General features: G+C 52.6%; 1 protein-coding gene across 2 annotated transcripts in view; it reads left to right on the top strand.

Moving 5' to 3' along the window:
• Nucleotides 1-1954: 1954 nt before the first annotated feature.
• Nucleotides 1955-18636, top strand: part of PCSK6 (proprotein convertase subtilisin/kexin type 6) — a 183562-nt gene continuing 166880 nt past the window's right edge. Inside the window, exon 1 of one of the 2 annotated variants that reach the window (XM_032342223.1) lies at nucleotides 1955-2345. In XM_032342223.1, the coding sequence (XP_032198114.1) occupies nucleotides 2064-2345 (282 nt within the window). In that variant the 5' untranslated portion in view covers nucleotides 1955-2063. The remainder of the gene's footprint in view (nucleotides 2346-18636) is intronic. The other variant, XM_032342224.1, reaches the window with a different exon arrangement.

Raw genomic sequence — 18636 nt, 5'->3', positions numbered from 1 at the left:
TTTTTTTTTTTAATATTTTATTTATTTATTTGACAGACAGATCACAAATAGGCAGAGAGGCAGGCAGAGAAGAGAGGGGAAAGCAGACTCCCTGCTGAGCAGAGAGCCTGATGCGGGGCTCAGGACCATGACCTGAGCTGAAGGCAGAGGCTTTAACCCACTGAGCCACCCAGGTGCTCCCAGAGTGAGGCTTCTAATCTAGCCCCCTGACTCAGTCCAGCGTCCCTTCTCTGTGGTCAGGTAGGGTGGCCTCCCGGAAGAGACAGTCTGAGGGTTCTGGCTATGTGTCTGCTGGATAGGGGTGATGTGATCTCTTCCAGGGCAGCCTCATTTACCCCAGGGCCTGCTGTTTCTTCAGTGGTTAGGGGCGGGCATGTGTCTACGGATGCAAGGGGCTTGCATTCTGCAGTGTGGGGCAGGCCTCAAGTGTCTGCCCAGGGAGCTGACCCCACTTGGCCAGGTGAAGGAAGGTGAGAGAAATTGCATCTAGGGCAGAAAAGAGGAAAACGTGTGGGAAATCAATCCCCAGATTCCAAGAGGGGCCCCTGGTAGGAGCCCTTGTGAATAAGGATTTGGCTTGTCCCTGTTGGGCCTCCCACCACACCTCCCGTTCTCCCACCTCCATTCGGGGTGACTCACGCCTGCAGAAAGGATGAATCATGTGGGTTACGAAACCCAAGGGCTCCTGAGAGGGAGGCTGGAAAGGACCTGGGGAAGCCACCTCCAGGGATCCTGCTGCCTCCCCACCCCTCCTGCCCCTCCTTGCCCAAGATCTGTGTGTCCTGTGAGCTCTATATGGAATTTCTTCTAGACCCTAATATCAGATCAGTGGTTTTGCCTTCCCACCTCAAGGCCTCCTGGGCCCATGTTTTGTTTCCTCTCCTGAATTAATCGGGGTAAAGGCTTGCTTTCCCCATGAGGTCAGTTAGGACTGACCATTCCTAAAAGTAATGGGAGAAGAGATCCTGAAGGGGTGCTCGCCTCTCACCGTTTGCTCCTTCACGGTGTGAACATTTCTGTAATTCTCCAGGGTGCACCAAATAATTAGCTAGTGCCTTCTAGGCGGCCCCCGGCAGCAGGGGCAAGGATGATTCAACTCACTTTCCCACTGACTGGTCCCAGCTCCGTGGGAGCTTTTAAGAGTCTGCACAAGTGAACACCTACCATGTGGCGGGCCGTGAACTCATAAACACAAACGTTTATGGGCAGCTTATGGCATGGCAAGAGCTCATGTCATCCTCAAAACAGCCCAGGGTAGATCCTATTGTCATCCCCATTTCCAGGTGGAGCCCCGCTGTCAACAAGGACAGCAATGTGCCCGAGATCACGCAGAACGAAGTGGACAGCTTGGGGATTCACCTGTACCCTCTGCCTCCCAAGGTGGTCTGGAGCCTCGGGGCTGCATCCGTGGGTTTCTCCTGCGCACTCACTGAACCCGGTTCATCTGCCAGCGGTCTCGCCCCAGTTAACGTGCCTGTTCAGTCAGGCCTCCTCCTGGACCGGGCCATGACTCTCCCTTTCCGCGCGGCTTCTTTCTCTTAGAACCCAAAGCCCTTGCAAGCCCACCATCTCACCGCGGGATGAGCAAAGACACCCTTAGAGGAGATGAAACTCGACCTGGAGAATGAGGCCTCCAGGATGCCCGACGGGTGGGAGGGCGCTGGGGCCTCGGCCCACCAGCCTGGACTCACCTGAGCTGCCCCGGCGGTCCTCGGGGCTCCCGGTAGAACGCGCAGGGCCAAGGCCGCCGCTCGGGGCCGCCGGGGTCTGTCTGTCCCGAGAGCCCCAAAAGTCCGCGAGAAGTTCCCCGGTGGGGGGCGTTCCGGGCCTCCCGCGCCGCCCAGCCCGCGGCTTGCGCCCGTCCCGGCGCGGGCCGCACGAGCGCGGGCCCAGGGGCGCCACCCGGCCGCGCGGGCGGGAACGCGCCGCGGCCGCCTCCTCCTCCCTCGCTCCCGCCCGCAGCGGCGGCGGCGGCGCTTCCCCGCCGCGGAGCGGCTTTAAAAGGCGGCACCCCACCCCCCGGCGCACTCGCCGCTCGGGCGCCGCGCGAGCCTGCCGCTGCCATGCCTCCGCGCGCGCCGCCTGCGCCCGGGCCCCGGCCGCCGCCCCGGGCCGCCGCCGCCACCGCCGAGGACGCGGACGCGGGGGGCGCCGGCGGGCCCGGGCTCCGGTCGCTCGCGCCGCGCCCCTGGCGCTGGCTGCTGCTGCTCGCGCTGCCCGCCGCCTGCTCCGCGCCGCCGCCGCCGCGCCCCGTCTACACCAACCACTGGGCAGTGCAAGTGCTGGGCGGCCCGGCCGAGGCGGACCGCGTGGCCGCGGAGCACGGCTACCTCAACTTGGGCCAGGTGAGTGCGGCCGGCCCCGAGCGCCCAAAACTTTCCCGGCCGCCGGTGGGCACGGCGCAAGGGGGCGCCTCCTTCCGGCTCGCGGCCGCGCGCGGGCGGGGGTCCCGAACGGCTCCGCCCGCGCGGTCGGGGGGCGGCCGGGGCGCCCTGCGTGGAGTCGCCGGGAGACGCGGCGCCCGGGACGCTCGGCGGGGCCCACCGGGTGGCCCGCGGAGGTTGCGGGGGCGCCCGCGCAGGCCTGGCGCGTCCGGAGGGGCAGTTCCGAGGGCCCCGCGGCCCGGCGCGGGCACCTGCCCGGCGGGGCGGGAGAAGGAGCCGTTCTCGGGCGCCGCGCTCTGCCCGCGGGCGCTGTCCTCAGTGCCCACCAAGCTCTTCTTGGCCTCGGAGCCCCGGCTCCGCTGCGCCCGGCCCGCGGGTCTCGACGGGCTGCGCGGGGCTCCAGACTCTGAGCGCGCGCCAGGGCGTCCCGCCGCGACTCGGCGGTGACAGGCGCATGGCCCAGAGTCTTGGGGTCGTGGGCTTCTTCTGTGTCCGCGGATCACGGAGGGGAGGGAGGGCGGCTAGGTGCTGGAATCTGGAAGCATCCGTCGTTTGCCAGCGGCTTAGGATTCTGCAACCTCACAGGGGACTGGAGGCAGGAGCTCCTGCGTTGAAAACCCCTTCAGGCTCCTGGAATTTGCTTTGTTTTTAGGCTTCTGTGGCTGTTCCAAGGGTAGCTCTCTACAAACTAGCTGTATGACCTTAGGCAAGTCACTTCCCCATCTTCTTCATCTGTAGGGGCGGTGTCAGTGTGTACCCGCCACAGTTTTGGGGAAGATCCAGTGTTGCCGGCAGCAAAACCCCAGGCCAGGGGTTGACCCTGGTCAGTGAGCCCAGAGTCCTCCCATGACCTGAGCTGTCGCTATGACTGGGTTAGCAAGAGAGGACAAGCCCTGGGCAGGGAGGTGGCATAACTCCAAAGGACCCTTGAGGCAGATCCCTTTCTCCTTCCCCAACCCTGCAGAGTGACCGTGGGGCAAGGGGCTGGTTTAGGGCTGGTGGAGGGGCTGCAGGGTACTGAAGCGTGCTGCCCCGCCAGGGGACCTTTCAGCGCAGTTAACCAATCTCCTACATACTATACGCTTAGAGGATCCAGTGAAACGACAGGGAAGCACCAGCTCATAACTCAAACTGTAATGCCAGGCAGTGTTAAATTTAGTTTCATCATTATCCGTGACAGAAGCCAGCAAAGTGTGGTGTGGCCCTAATGTAAATGACATTTCTTCTGCATCCTAAGTCTCAACAGATGCTGCTAATGTGAGATGTGTGGCCTTTTGGAAAAGTAGATTTCTGCTGTTTGCTCTGTACTTCACGTGGTCAGTCCGAGTGTGTCTGGGAGAATGCTGTCCTGTCTTTTGTGTAGCTAGATCTGTCCGTCTGTATGCACTGCTCAGATGTCTGCAAACGTCCTGTGATTGGAGTTTTTGCCTTTGGGCAGCACTGGCTTCGTTTCTCCCCGCTGTTCCGAAATCTCCCTGGGTGATGTTCCAGACTGAGGAAAGTGGTCCTCAGGCTTCCATCCCCATTCATGGCTAAGCCCTCCTCCCGCCCCCTTGCCGGCTCCTGCTACACCTCACTGCTCAGCCCAGGTGGCCTGGTAATTTGTCTTCAGCTAAAAGTGACTCTTCAGCTGCACAGTAAATTACAAAGGGCCTCCCAGACGTTTCCACAAGAGCCACACACGCAATAGATTCCCCCTCGCCGTTCCTGTCCACCAGCATCAGAAATGCCAGGGCTTTGAAACAACTTCTGTCTGAGTTGAATTTCATACGCAAAGTCTGCTGTTCTCATTTTGCCTGTGGGGGAGCTTCCCTCAGGTGTGTACCTGCCCCGATCTGGGACATTCTGGGGGAGTCTCTCCACGCCTCACCAGCTCTGTCCAGGGCAGCTGCAGGGTGGACCGCACACAGCCTGGTCAACTCAGCCTGGGAGGCGGGGGGCTGGGGTGGGGATGCCACCATGAAGACCTTTGCAAACGGAGGGGATTTGTTGATTCGGGATCTGGGCTGTCTCCAAGACGTGCGCACACGCGTGTGTGTGTGTGTGTGTGTGTGAGAGAGAGAGAGAGAGAGAGAGAGAGATTACTCAAGGAGCACCTAATACTCTTTATTCCCAAACCAGCTTTTCTCCCTCCCTCCCCCAAGTGCTACTAATGTGGAAAAGGCCTGGAGCATTCCACCCTCTACCTCCTCAATAAGAACTCTTTAAAAACCTTATTTGCCTTTTTCAGCCAGGAGAATTTGTGACTCATAAATAAGATGTAGATATTATTAGCTTTGATTTATGGATAAGCAAACTGAGGGGAAGCAAGGCATGGAAGCTGTTTGTGTCTACACAGAGCATGTCGACTCTGACAATTATGCTCCTTGCTCTTTGTCTCCAGCTACATTCTCTGGTCTAAGTGTCCTTTGTGTGACTCTTTCCCCAAATCCTTAATGGGCAATTAGTGTTATGCCCCATACCTGCCCTGACTCACAGCCCTGCTTTTCTCCTGGGCCTTTGCGAAGTTCTAACTTCTGACTCGAATGTGTTACCCCCTCTCGTGCAACTAAAAACCCGATGCCGTGTTATTTTACATGGTGCAAAGGTAATTGAGATGGTTATTCAGGTGAAAGTTATTCACCTTTCTTGAACATGGAAGCCTTTCAGATTGATCGTGCCTCTGGATCTTCTCCTTTGAAAAATGTGCATCAGGAACCAGACAAACAAACCTCTTTTTTACTTCTTTATTCATCATGATAGTTGAGGTCCGAGGTAATGTACCACAATGGAAAAGAAAGGAAGGAAGGAAAGTTTGGAAGAGTCAAATGTCGCTTACTGATAGGTGGCATAACTATGTAGATAATCCGCGAGAACCTAGAGACTATTATAAGTAGTCAGAGAACTGAGCAGGTAACAGTAGCAACCTATCCAGGAGCAGCATTCGAGAAGAGAAGAGAAATGATAATACACTCTAGCATAAAAGCCGTTAGAAATCTAGGAATACGTTTTTTAAAAAAATGAAACTTACCAGAAGATTTTAAAATATTTGAATGATGTATTGAAGGAGTGGTCTGAATAATGGAGGAATAAGCTATGTTCTTGGACAGGAGGACTGATTATCACATGCCCCTCCCCCCTTCATCTCTAAGTTCAGCGTAATTTAGTTGACTTGCCAACAGGGTTTTCTATGGGATATGAAATCACACAAATGTATCCTAAAATTCACATGGAAGAGTAAGTTCCCGGAATCCCTGTGACAACTCTGAGAAAGGAGGAAAGGGAGGGGAGTGTATTCTGCCAGAGAACAAAACTTCCCATGAAGCTGGGGTGATTGTGACAGTTGGACGTTGGCCCTGGGGATGGTTCCTTGCAATAGTGATGAATCAACTCAAACCCAGGCAGGTGTGGGAGCTTGTATGTGCGAACAGAACTGTTACAGGTGGATGGGGAAGGGTAGGCATTTCAGTCAATGGCACCGAGAGAATTGAATCGGGAAAATAATCAGATCCTGACCTCACCTCACACTACCCAACAGTAAATGCCAGCCAGAAATAACTAGAGTGGAATACCTTTATGGCTTTGGGACAGGAAAGGATTTCTTAAACAAAACACGGAAAGAAGAAATAAAGGAAGAGATTGAGCCATGAAGAGTTCTGTGTAACACATCATAATAGGATAAAAGCATGTAATAGACTAGAAAAATTATTTATGGCTTATGACACACAAGTTAGTGCATAGATTATTTAAAAAGCTATCTATCAGGGCACCTGGGTGGGTGGCTGTCAGTTAAGCATCTGCCTTAACTGAGCATCTGCTCAGGTCATGATCCCAGGGTCCTGGGATTGAGTCCCGAATCGGGCTCCAGTTCCACATCAGGCTCCCTGATCAGGTGGGAGTCTGCTTCTCCCTCTCCCTCTGCCCCTCTATACCACCCCCACCCTGGCTTGTGTTCTCTCTCTCAAATAAATAAAAAAGCAATCAAATCAATAAGTAAAAGAGAAACGCCAGGTAGAAAAATGGAGAAGTATATGCATAGGGAGTTCAATGCCCTGTCTGAAGCACCCACCTCAAGTTCAGGTTAGTAGTAGCCTCTTGGTGGGGTGGGGTGGGGTGGGGAGCAGAAACAGGGAGAGGGGAGTCAAGTGGCCAGTAAACTCGAGAAAAGCCACTCAGCCTCCCCGGAGGGATGGGAACAACATGACATGGGGCAGTGAGGAGGGAGACTGCTTCATGCCATCGGATTGGCAGATGCGGAGAGGTGTTTGTATCTAGCGCTGGCGAGGACATGGAGCCCATGGAGCTTCTGGGTGCTGCTGGTGGAAGCGGATATCGGGAGAACCACCTCGGAGCACAGGGGGGCACCTGGCAGTGAGGTAGAATTCCATTGGCGGGTCCACCTCTGGGCTTCTGCTAGAGAGACGAGCTCGCGCGAGGACGCAAGGAACCCTGCAGAGTGCTGTCCCAGAGGCACTTTTTTTTTTCTTTTAAAGATTTTTTATTTATTTATTTGACAGAGAGAGATCACAAGTAGGCAGAGAGGCAGGCAGAGAGAAAGAGGAGGAAGCAGGCTCCCTGCCGAGCAAAGAGCCTGATGCGGGACTCGATCCCAGGACCCTGAGATCATGACCTGAGCCGAAGGCAGCGGCTTAACCCGCTGAGCCACCCAGGCACCCCCAGAGGCACTTTTTAAATGAAGGGAAACACAGCCTGAATATCCATCAGTAGAAGAATGGAGAACGAAATCAAAACAGTCCCACGATGGAACGCGGTGCAGTAGTCGGAAAGGCGTATACCGGATACGCGTCTACATAGATAAATCGCAAAAATGACGGCAGATGGAAAGGCGCGTCGCAGATGCATGGTGTGGGGTATTTATGGAAACTACAAAACGCAGTAAGTGGTGAGAATGCAAGTTGGTGCAGCCACTTTGGAAAACAGTGTGGAGATTCCTTAAGGAACTAAAAATAGAGCTTCCCTATGACTCTGCAATTGCACTACTGAGCATTTACCCCAAAGATACAGATGTAGTGAAAAGAAGGGCCATCTGTACCCCAATGTTCATAGCAGCCATGACCACAGTTGCCAGACTGTGGAAAGAACCAAGATGCCCTTCAACAGACGAATGGACAAGAAGATATGGTCCATGGGTATGATGGAATATTACGCAGCCATCAGAAAGGATGAATACCCAACTTTTGCATCAACATGGACGGGACTAGAGGAGATTATGTTGAATGAAATAGGTCAAGCAGAGAGAGTCAATTATCATATGGTTTCACTTACTTGTGGAGCATAAGGAATAACATGGAGGACATGGGGAGATGGAGAGGAGAAGAGAGTTGGGGGAAATCGGAGGGGGAGACGAACCATGAGAGACTCTGGACTCTGAGAGACAAACTGAGGGTTTTAGAGGGGAGGGGGCTTGGAGGGTTGGATGAGCCTGGTGGTGGGTATTAAGGAGGGTGGGTATTGCATGGAGCACTGAGTGTGGTGCATAAACAATGAACCTTGGAACACTGAAAAAATAAAGTTGAATTTAAAAAATAAATAAATAACCGACTAAGTAATTCTGTATTATTTATGAATGCTTACGCATGTAGGAAGCATCCACATCAAATTCAGGTTAGTGGTAGCCTCTAAGAAGGGAGGGCCGGGGAGGGAACTGGGAAAGGAAGGAAGAAACTTGATCTGCAGCATTTTAAGTCTTAGTATACATATATGAGTACTTACATCTGTGTATGTAACATACAAATTATATACATAATTGTGTCTAAACATTTGGTGCTTTTCTTTCTATCTGAAAGTGATATGTACATATCACTATATACTATATAGTGATATATACATATGTATGCAGATATGCATGTGTGTATGCACATACATATATATACATACACATATGTAGTTGTATATGTAGGTACACATGACACGTGCAAGGGGAAGAAAAGAAAAATGCACATCATATTACCCGTCATGGCATTCCTGGATTGTGTAAAGCCTGTGTGTGGGCGCACAGGTGCCTATGGGCCTGGCTCAGAAGCCCCTGCTTTAGACCTCCCAAGCTGGGGCCTTCCGCTTGTCAAGCAATTCATGACCTAGAGAACCAAAAGGCCTGGCTCGGATCACAGGGCTGTTTGGACAGAGCCGGACCCAGAGCACTGGAACCGTGGTGGCCCACGAGGCTTCTTTCTCCTGCAAAGCATCTTGGGGCGCACGTGACCCTCACTGCAGCCTGCGCACGTCATAGCCTTTGACACTGATGACTCCAAGAAGACACAAGCTGTCTACTTCTTGTCCAACAAGACGACCTCACAAACCAAATCACGACATCTCAGCATCTGTAGCTTTCGGAAGTGATGTTTATCTCAAAAGTGGCGCTGCGACACCGTCCTTTCCCTTGCATTTTTGCTTTGCCCGGGGTGTTGAGCTAATTTGTTGGTTCTGAGTCTGAACATAAAAAGGCAGGCTGGCTGCCAGGGCCCCTGAAAGATCTAAGAGCCTGAAATGATTTTGAACTTGCCTTAAATAGTTCTGCTTAAAATAGCTACCGAGTGGGACATACCTGGCCCAGAATTTCAGGTGGGCCTGAGTAATTCACTCGTCAGCAGAGGAACGTTGTCATGCCGCAGACAGCTTGTTGTTACGATTAAAAAACAACAAAACAAGAACCAAGCAGAAGCCAGATGTGAAAATCATGGGGCAGGAATTTTCTTTTCTTTTTTTTTTTTTTTTTAAAGATTTTATTTATTTATTTGACAGAGAGAGATCACAAGTAGGCAGAGAGGCAGGCAGAGAGTGAGAGAGGGAAGCAGGCTCCCCGCTGAGCAGAGAGCCCGATGCGGGACTCGATCCCAGGACCCTGAGATCATGACCTGAGCCGAAGGCAGCGGCTTAACCCACTGAGCCACCCAGGTGCCCCAGGGCAGGAATTTTCTGACCCAAAGGTCAGGAGCTCGAGGTGGACGAGGGGAGGCCCAGAATAGCAGTCACCTGTGACGTAGTTATCTGGTTTTGATTTAAGGTCTGAGGTTGCCTTGCATGTACTCTCTGAGCCAGGAGTCCTGTGCCTGGCTTGTGTGGGAGTAGAGAGGGAGAGGTTCTGGGTGGGAGGTGGGGCAGTACAGACGAGATTGGGACTGGGAAGCTGGTACTCTCCCACACTGGCATTGGACATCTTTCTTCAGATGATGACAGTTTTAAGTGGACTGGGCTTTAGGTGAGGGGCCTGCTCTCATAAGCCACCGGGGCTGGGGTTCTGGAAGCTGAGTAACTGTTCATGGAGCCAGGTGGCAAGGAGAAGACTCAGAGCCAGGCCAGAGGGGGTGGCCCAGCTCACTGGTCCACTGGAAGAGTTTGGGTTTCTCCAGGCAGAAGCCAAGGAAGAATTCATGTGAGAGACAGAGCTGTGGGTTAGGGGAGAGAGCCCCATCTGAGAAGAACCTGACCGAGGCCTCTGCCTCGCCTTGGGCTTTGGGTGGCAAAAGGGCCACAGAGGACCCTTCGCACCCTGGGGAACATCCTGCTTTTTTTTTTTTTTTTTTTTGGGGGGGGGGGGGTCTCGGAGCCTCCGTGTAGATTTTGCCCCTGAAGTGTAGTTCCTCTGATCTTCCACAGTCCAGGGCAGGTAGCTGACATGTCTCCCCCTCCTTCTCCCGGGACTTGGCACGTGGACAGCTTCTCAGTCATAGTTATCATGACTGCCTCTTTCTCTCTCTCTCTTCCTCTCTCTCTCTCTCTCTCTCTCCCCCCCTTCTGGCTCTTGGACTGTGGCTTGGCCTTGGCACTGACCAGAAGTCCTGGCACGTGCTTGTCCCCAAGCCAGCATTTCTTGTGTTAGGTGTTCTTGCTCATGGAGCGTTGCACCAACCCCGCAGAGAGGGGTCACCGGGCCTGTTGAACCACGAGGAGAGCTCAGGTCTGGTTCGGTTCTGACTTGGGCCCATCCCAAACCAGTGACTGACAGGCAAGGGCGCGAACCCACCCCCTCTGACCCGCCTTCCACTGTCCTTACCTTTGGCAGATGGCCCTCATCCCTGTTTCTCGGGTAAGCGTAAGCCACCATGCCAGAAAGCCTTTCAGCAGTCTGCTGCCATTGGGAAAGAACCTGTGTGAACCCCACTGGCCAGTTTCTCCTTCTTTCCACCTGGCTCTCACACACATGCAAACACACACACACACACACACACACGCACACTGCTGCCCGTCTTCATTGTTCTATCTAGAACAGTTTTACTGGTGCCGTCTCCTCGTTCCATCTCTCCAGGCAGCTGGGGGGCTCAGCAGGTAAGCATCTGCTTTCAGTTCAGGTCATGATCCTGGGGTCCTGGGATCGAGTCTCGCATCGGGCTCCCCGCTCAGTGGGGGCGTCTGCTTCTCTCTCCCCCCTCTTCCTTAACCCCTCCCCCCACTCATGCTTTCTCGCTGTCTCTCTCTCTTTCACATAAATAAAAAACTTTTAAAAAGAAAATGAAACGTACACCTCTCCATTTTGGAGGAAAAGAAGAAAATGCCCTAATCCCTCCAGTCCTTTGAGGATGGATGCTACCCTCCCTGACTCAGACTCTATATGTGAGCAACTGGACTGGTCGCCCCTGGCTGCAGACCTTGTCCTTGCCGTGCGGTCTCTGTCTGCTGAAAGGACCATCTAACCCGGTGCCTGTGCTCGAGGCCCTGAAGTCACCTCAGCCTCCCCCACCCCTGCCTCCCCTCACCTCCTCCTCCATACCTCCCGTCTGGACTGTACCTCGCCTGTCTCCTGGGTCCCCTGGACGGCTGTCAGGGCCCCCTGCCTTCTTGCTGAGGTTGCCCAGCATAGGCTGGGGCCTCTGGCGTCTCTCCCCGGGCCGTCCTGCTGCAGGGCCTCTTTCTGCCCTGCCCCCAGCTCCAACTCCACCGAACCACTTTGTGCTCCTGCTTCATTCAGGTTCTTTCTACCTAGGATGCCTTTCCCACCCCATGGCTAGCCCCTTGTCCTGGCCGGCCATCAACACCCCGCCCGATTGCCCCAGCCTGTCGCCCTGACATTGCCTGCTGGTTTGTCTCTTTCTGCCCCTGGGCTCTGGGCTTCCCGGCGGAGTCAATCTATCATCAGGCCTCTAGGCTGCTCTCAAAGATCAGTTCCAGTCCTGCCATTTCTCTGATGGTGGAGGGGTCACTCCAGGACAACCAGAGGACACACACTCATCTACTCAGAATTTGCTCTGTGCTCTCACTGGTGCTGGCCCCTCAGAGATAAGAGACGTGGCGGAGGTGGTGAGCACTGGGGAAGGAGCAAGGTCGCCTCCCACGTCCCCACTCTGGCTGGCTGAGCCATCACCACACACGCTTTTTAAATTTTAATCCCTTTCTTTTTGGGGTCACCCAGCAGACAGGCTTCTCCTGAGTTTGTACTTGTGTTCATGCCTAGGGACGACCCTCTCCATGTGATGCTCTAGTTTGCTTCTCGGTCAGGTCAGCGACACGGGGAGCCAGGCTCAGCAGTGGCCCACCACGGCTGCCTCAGACCCGATGGGTCCTGCCATCTCATCAAATCCCAGATCTCCCCGAGGTCCTTGTGCCTCTGCTATTGGTGGGTTTGGAAGACCCGGCGGTAGGCACAAGGCCCTCTGTCCCGGGGTAAAGAACAGGCCTGAATAGCCATCAGCTGTTGGAAGGGAGCCTCAGGCTCCCTGGGATGGGCTCGGCAGCTCAGGTTCCCATGGTAACCAGCCCATCAATGCCCTTAGTGTCAAGATGGTACCACTGCTGAGAGGAAGAAACAGTCTCATTGTCTCCCCTTTGGTTGCTTGGGTGCAAACCAGCCATGCCCTCTGCAGGGCCCAGCAGCCTCTTGCCCGACGGGTGGCACCCCACGGGGGCATTTGACCTGTTTGCAGCTTCAGCTTCCTACCCTTGCTTGGGGCCTCTGAACTGCTGTCACCAGTCACTTACAGAGTCCTTGTTGGGCAACTCTGACCTCTCTGTGGGAAGAAGCAGCCCAACTGGACCAGGATCCTGCAGCACTGGGTGACGAGCAGGACAGCATTTGCCACAGGGATGGATAAATCTGTGTCCCACGGTGGTGGGGGTAGGGGGGCGTCTGGAAGGGCCCTTGATTCCCAGGCGTTCTCTTGTTTCAGAAACTTGGGTCCACACCACTCAGAGATGATCTACTGTGTTCAGAGATGATCTACGGTGATGATCTACTGTGTTCATTCAACCAGAACCTCCTCCTTGCCCATTGTGGGGGATATGGGGGGGTCACACCAGGCTCTCCAAGGCACAATCTGGAGAGGGTCAGGCAGGGTTAACCCTCCTGTCAGGGAAGGGCCTGCAGTTTTCCCCCTGGCTAGGAGAAGGCTCGCCTTTTTCCTCATTCTCTCTCCCCCAAGCTGGGAACTGGGGCACATCCACAGGCCATGCCCTGTCCACTCTGGCCTCAACCCAGGACCCTTCCCTTTTGCCAAGTGTTCCAGCCACTCCTTCGCCATTCTGGAAATGTTTCCTATACTTTGTTCTTTCTTTTGCACCTGCTGTTTGTTGCGGTCGTTCTAACCTGGGTGCCCGCTCCCTGTATGGTTCACCTGGAAAACGTTGTTCTTCAGAATTAGGTGGAGTCGTGTTTCCCGACCTGTCTGCTGCCTCACAGACCCAAGCACAGTGTTCTAGCCTCTGTGGAGGGTCTCAGCTGGACCTCTGCCACCCACTGCATGCACAGACACGGCCTGGGAGCGTCTCGTGGTCCTCATCTTTGTTCATCTCTGCCCTTGTCCCACTCACTGCCCCCCACACCACCTCCAGATACACCTGGTGACTGTGTTTCGTTAGAAGGGGTATAACTGAGTCACTGCCTTCCAGTACCTGCAACGCGACTACCACTGGCCAGCCCCCACATCGTGGACCCTACCGATGAGGAAGCGGCGCTCTGATCATCAGCCCATTGCCCGGGGAGTGATCCACATGAGCCCACGGAAGCTCCGAGCTGCTTGAGTGACTTACTGCAGCTCTAGTAAATTTCAGAACAAGGCTTTCAACTTGGACCACTTTGACTGCAGGCCTTACTCACAGTCAGTGTCCCTGTCCATGTTAGGAAAACCTGCAGAGAGCCAGCGGCACCAGTGCAGGCGCTGGAGCTTGAGGTGGGGCTGTCCGGCTCATAAGCCCAGTGAGATGGAGGGCTGAGCCAGGAGGGGCACCCTGGGGAGGTGTCTGCCCCAGTCCCATCCGGAAGGACCCTCCCTTCTCATCGGGTCTCTGGCCCGGGGCTTCACTTCAAAGGTTTATGTCTGCAGGAGGGAAGGCTGCCCACAGCCTTCTTGACTTTGGTGTCCGGGAGTCTCAAAGGCAGGGAGCTGTCCTTGGACACCCTCCCCCAAGCCTGCCAGAGACCCCTGTGTTTCCCACCCCAGACCTCCGATTAGAAAGCTGGAATCCCACAAGGGGAGAAGGGGCTTAGTGAGGGCCCAAGGATATGCAGAGGGTGGCACAGCCAGTTATAAAATTGTGTCATTCCTTATATTTTCTTGCTAGTATATAAGGGGAATCTACGTACATAGAATATTTGGAAAGCATGAAAAAGAAAAAGGTCCCCCCCAAATTGTTTATAATCCCCCCCAATGATAACCACCGTTAATGTTTCAGACTATGTCCTTTCATTACTTTTGTTTTTAAACTGCATGTGTGCATGTGTGTGACCATGCGTGTGCACACGTGTATGTGTATAGAAGTGTGCAACTATGTGTGTATGTGTGTGTATACACGCATACACCTGTGAACATATTCTGTAAACAGGAGTGTACAGTTGGGTGCCTTGCACGTCCCAAGCCTAGAACTACTTACTGTGTGGTATTTGTTTTTAAAGATTTTATTTATTTGAGAGAGAGAGAGAGAGAGAGCATGACCAGGGCTGAGGGGCATAGGAAGAAGCAGACTCAGCGCTGAGCCAGGGAGCCAGACTCCGGGCTCGATCCCAGGACCCTAGGATCATGACCTGAGCCAAAGTCAGACACTTAACCAGCTGAGCCACCCAGGCGCCCCTCGATGATGTCTTTTTTAATGGCTGCTCAGCACATCGTTTAATGGCTGGTCCTCACGTACTTCATCTTTCCCCTGACATTTAAGGTCAGTGGATTCTTTGCAGCTCACTGGGGAGTCTGGTCTGGAATGTGAGCAGGGAGGAGGAAGGAGCACTGCCTCCGCCTTGTCCCCTGCTGACATGTCTGGCACCCTTGGGTGCTGTGGCCTGTCCCATTTCCCCCGCGTCTCCCCATCCCGCCTCACTGGCCTTGGGGAGGGTCCAGGACTTGGTACCATTTGTTCAACTCACAGGGATTTTATTGGGCATTTTTTTTCTTATTTTATAAAGTCATGTGGGAATCATAAAAGAGTCAAACAGAGCAGATGTATGAAGAGCAGAAATCCAAAATCTTATTCCCCGCCACCCATCTCCAATTCCCTTCCTCCCCCAGATGCCACCACACTTTTGCATAGGAGTGTCTGATTCAGAAACACACATGTATGTGAAGGCTTTATTGTTTTATATTCATGGGGTCATGCTAAATGTGTTTTTCTGCACCTAGATTTTCTTAGTTCTAACCATATATCCTGGAAAGCTTTTCACTCTAGTACATGGAGACCTACTCTGTTATTTTAAAATCATTTTAAGCTATTTTACCGGTGTGACATTTTGTTGCATCATTAACCATTAATGTTCATTGATTTGCCTCCAGTTTTTTTGTTTGTTTGTTTGGGGGTTTTTTTGGTATTATAAATAGCATTGTAGTGACCACCCTTACTCATGCCTTTCTGTGCCCACATATGAGAATTTCTGTATGGTATATAATAACAAAACCAAATAATAGTTATAACAATAAGTAATGATCACAGACACCTATCTGGCTCTTGTTATGTGCCAGGTAATTTTCCAAGTATTTTCCCGGTATTGACTCATTTAATCTTCTTAGAAAGCCTCCAAATAGGTGCTGTTATTATCCCCATCTTAGAGATGAAGAAACTAAGGCACAGAGAGGTCAGGTAACTCATTCATGGTTGCACAGGATGGAAGTGTCAGAGTCAGGATTTGAGCCAAGATGGTCTGGCTCCAGAGATTGGGGAACTGCTGAACAACGTCCATATGCACGTGTTGTGGTATTAGACATTGGCAGGTGCCTCTCTAGGGGGGCGGTACCAACCAACCCTGCCCCCAGCAGGGCATGAAGGGTTCCTCACCCATCTTGGGTGGAGATGATCAATCGTAGTATTTGCCAGGTCCTCCAGGTGAAAATGAGATCTCGTGGTGGTTTTAATTCGCTTTTCTTCCAATTCCTGTTAAAGTGCCTTTTCATAAAGTTATTAGTCATTTTAATTCTCCTCTGAATTGCTTATTTACATTCTTTGCCCATTTTTCAATTGGGTTATTTTTCTTTTATCTTAATGATTTGTAAGTGCTGTCCCTGTAGTGTGAGTATTAGTCTCTTGTTTGTAAATACATTGCACCTACTTTTCCCATCTGTCACTACTCTTCAAACACTGTTCAGAGGGTTTTACTCACTTGTTTTCTGAAGTAGAACCTGAAGTTTCATTTGTTTGACAAGGCTTTGGGCTCGTCACTCGGTAGAATTCCGTGATGATAATTTGTTCGGACGGGGTCCTGACCTACAACAGACAGGCACATTAGTGAGGGACAGTGAAATTAATGAAGAGACAGGAGCCAGCTGCTTTAGGACAATTGAGGAGAGCTGCTTTTCACCTGGGACCTTCAGGGAAGGCTTTGAGCCACACCCCACAGGACACCCGGGTTGTTTGTTTGTTTGTTTGTTTTTTACATAGAAACAAGAAGCTTTACAGGTGGATCCTAACGGAGGCCATCCCATTTGCATCCTGTGGGAAAACAGCTCACCTTGTTGACTTAGGTATAGACATTCAATGGGGAGCTAGTTATCCAGGTGTGAATGGGGACCAGGGAACCAACAAAAGGTGTGGAGGCCCCTGGAGACCAGCAGCAGTGGGGGAGCCGCTCCTCAGCTTGAACCAAAGGCGCCAAGGGAGAAAACAGACTAGCAGAGGCCGGCTCCGTCTGGCTCCGCCCACTGGGCAGCCGCTCGGGAAGCGGTCTGGGTGGGCTGTCCGGGTGGGCTTGTTGGAAGGGCACAGGGCGACGCAGAGAAGGGACAATAGCCAGCACGGTAAGGATAAAGAGAGAGGGGAAAATTGGGGGCATTGCAAGAGCTCAGCGAGCATCCTGATGTCTTCAGAGGGTAGAGGAATTCATCGGCCACCTCTTATCCAGGCTGTTTATAGGGTGTTGGCTCCAGGCCTGGCCCCGTGCAAGGTCGAGGGCTGCCGAGGTGTGTCGGGCTGGCTTCTCCCCTAGTGCTGGGTGCCTCGGCGCCAGTTTTAGCTTTTGCCACGTGTCCTCTAGGAGGGTCACAGCAGAAGCGTGCGGTTTCTCCCTGTTAGGCCTCACGTACCTGGATGTGTGCCTCCTTGTTCCAGTTGCCGTTTATTTAGGTGTGTCTGTCTGAGGACGGACTTGAGCGGGGGAGCGGGGGTGGAATACGTCCGCTTCTGCCCACGGTTGCCCTCAGTCTAACACACATCTTGATCTTCTGCTGTTTTCTTAAACTTGAACAAACAAACAAACAAACAAAAAACCCTTATTTGTGTTCCCCCTGATAAAGCTAATTTTTGCAAAAAGTAAAGAAACCTTATTTCTCTCGGGTGATCCAAGTAACCGTTCACGACCGAGCGCATTAGCAGTCTTTAAAACACACGTCTCTTAATTTCTCATTTGCAGGAATATGACACTATTAGCCATGAACAAGAAGCAGGAATTGTTTCAGTGGCTTAAGCAACTTTATGGACCACGACTTTGCCCGTTCGAGACCCTCGCAAGCGTTTCTTTTTTAGCGCAGGAGGCAAAAGCCCATTTGTGGGAATGAATGCTTTTTGGGTCCTGCAGGGTTTCATGTTCTTATAGAAAATGAACTCGTTCATCCTTTCTAGGATTATTTTTTGTGGGGCTGGGGGTGTGGGGGGTGAGGGTGGGTGGGATTTACTTTTATAAGGAATGTGGTTTTCTCCCTTCCTCTGAGATCTGGCCACACCAGTTATATTGTGAAACCAAATTGATTTCCTTCTTCCACTAAACAGTCTTCAAATCCAAACAACCCCCAAAGGTAGCTGTGGATCCATGAACTCTAGAAGCCTCTAGCCATCTTTATCAGGCTCATATTGGGGGGCCGCCCATATAACAGTGAGCCTCGTTTTAATAGCATCACTATTCTAAATAGGTACCTTCCAGAACCTAACTAGGAGAATCTTTCTACTTTTCCCTTTGAATAGTCACTCACGAAGAGCTCTGGATATAGTTATGTTCTCTTCTCATGTCAAAAGTTCAGTGGCTGCATACAGCTACAGAAAAGTCTGTCTTCAGGCCACTTCATGTGCGTTACCAAAAGTTGGTTTTACTTTCCAGCCCTTGGTTCCTTTCCTGAAGTTAGTCACTTACAGTGCTTTGCACTTGGTCTGTGCCGGTGGCTGGGCCCACCTGTGTTCAACTCCCTGCTGACAACCACTCAGCCTCCTGCACACTGACCTCCTCGGGGGAGCCTTTTAGTGACCAGGGGCTGTCACCAAGTGCTCTTTCTGCCCCCCCCCAACCCACCCCCCAAGCCTAGGGGAACCTGTGTGTGCAGTTGCTACCACTTGTCTCTGCTTAGTGTCTAAATTTTATTTGAATCGTATGGTCAGGCTGCAGGAATTGAATTGTAAGTCTTAAGGCCGACCGGGGTTTCTGCCTGGGCCCTGGGCACAAAAGTGATGCTCAACAATCATAGGGACAATGGGTTCTGCTGGGTGGGGGTGGGGGAGCAGCCATCTGGCCAAACCTGACAAGTCCATTTCAAATGGTGTGTCCTTGTCCTGAGGTCTTTTGTGGGGAGGTTCCTTAGTGTCGAGCCCAGTTTTGATTTCTGCATCCTTTATCCATAGCAGTGGACAGTGTGTTGACTGCCAAGGCCAGGCCTTCCTGTGGCCAGCAGGAGTCAGTGCTGTGGCTTTCCTGGTGGGTCAGGGTGCTTTGGTCAGAGAATCAAACCAGCAGGTACTTCCACTGACCCAAGCATGTCCCCAGTCTGCTTATTCCCCGTCTGAAGTTTCTCCGTAACTCAAGGTGCTGTGTGTCTGTTGGCCTTTTCTTTTTCCCCCAGAGGATTATGAGGTGCCCTGGAATGTTCAGCTTGTTTATCATGATTTTTAAGTTTTTTAGGTGCATCAGTAAGGAGCGTGGATA

The sequence above is a fragment of the Mustela erminea genome, chromosome 5, assembly GCF_009829155.1.
Source record: "Mustela erminea isolate mMusErm1 chromosome 5, mMusErm1.Pri, whole genome shotgun sequence".
Taxonomy (NCBI): Eukaryota; Metazoa; Chordata; class Mammalia; order Carnivora; family Mustelidae; genus Mustela; species Mustela erminea.
This window is presented reverse-complemented; position numbering and strand designations above follow the sequence as displayed.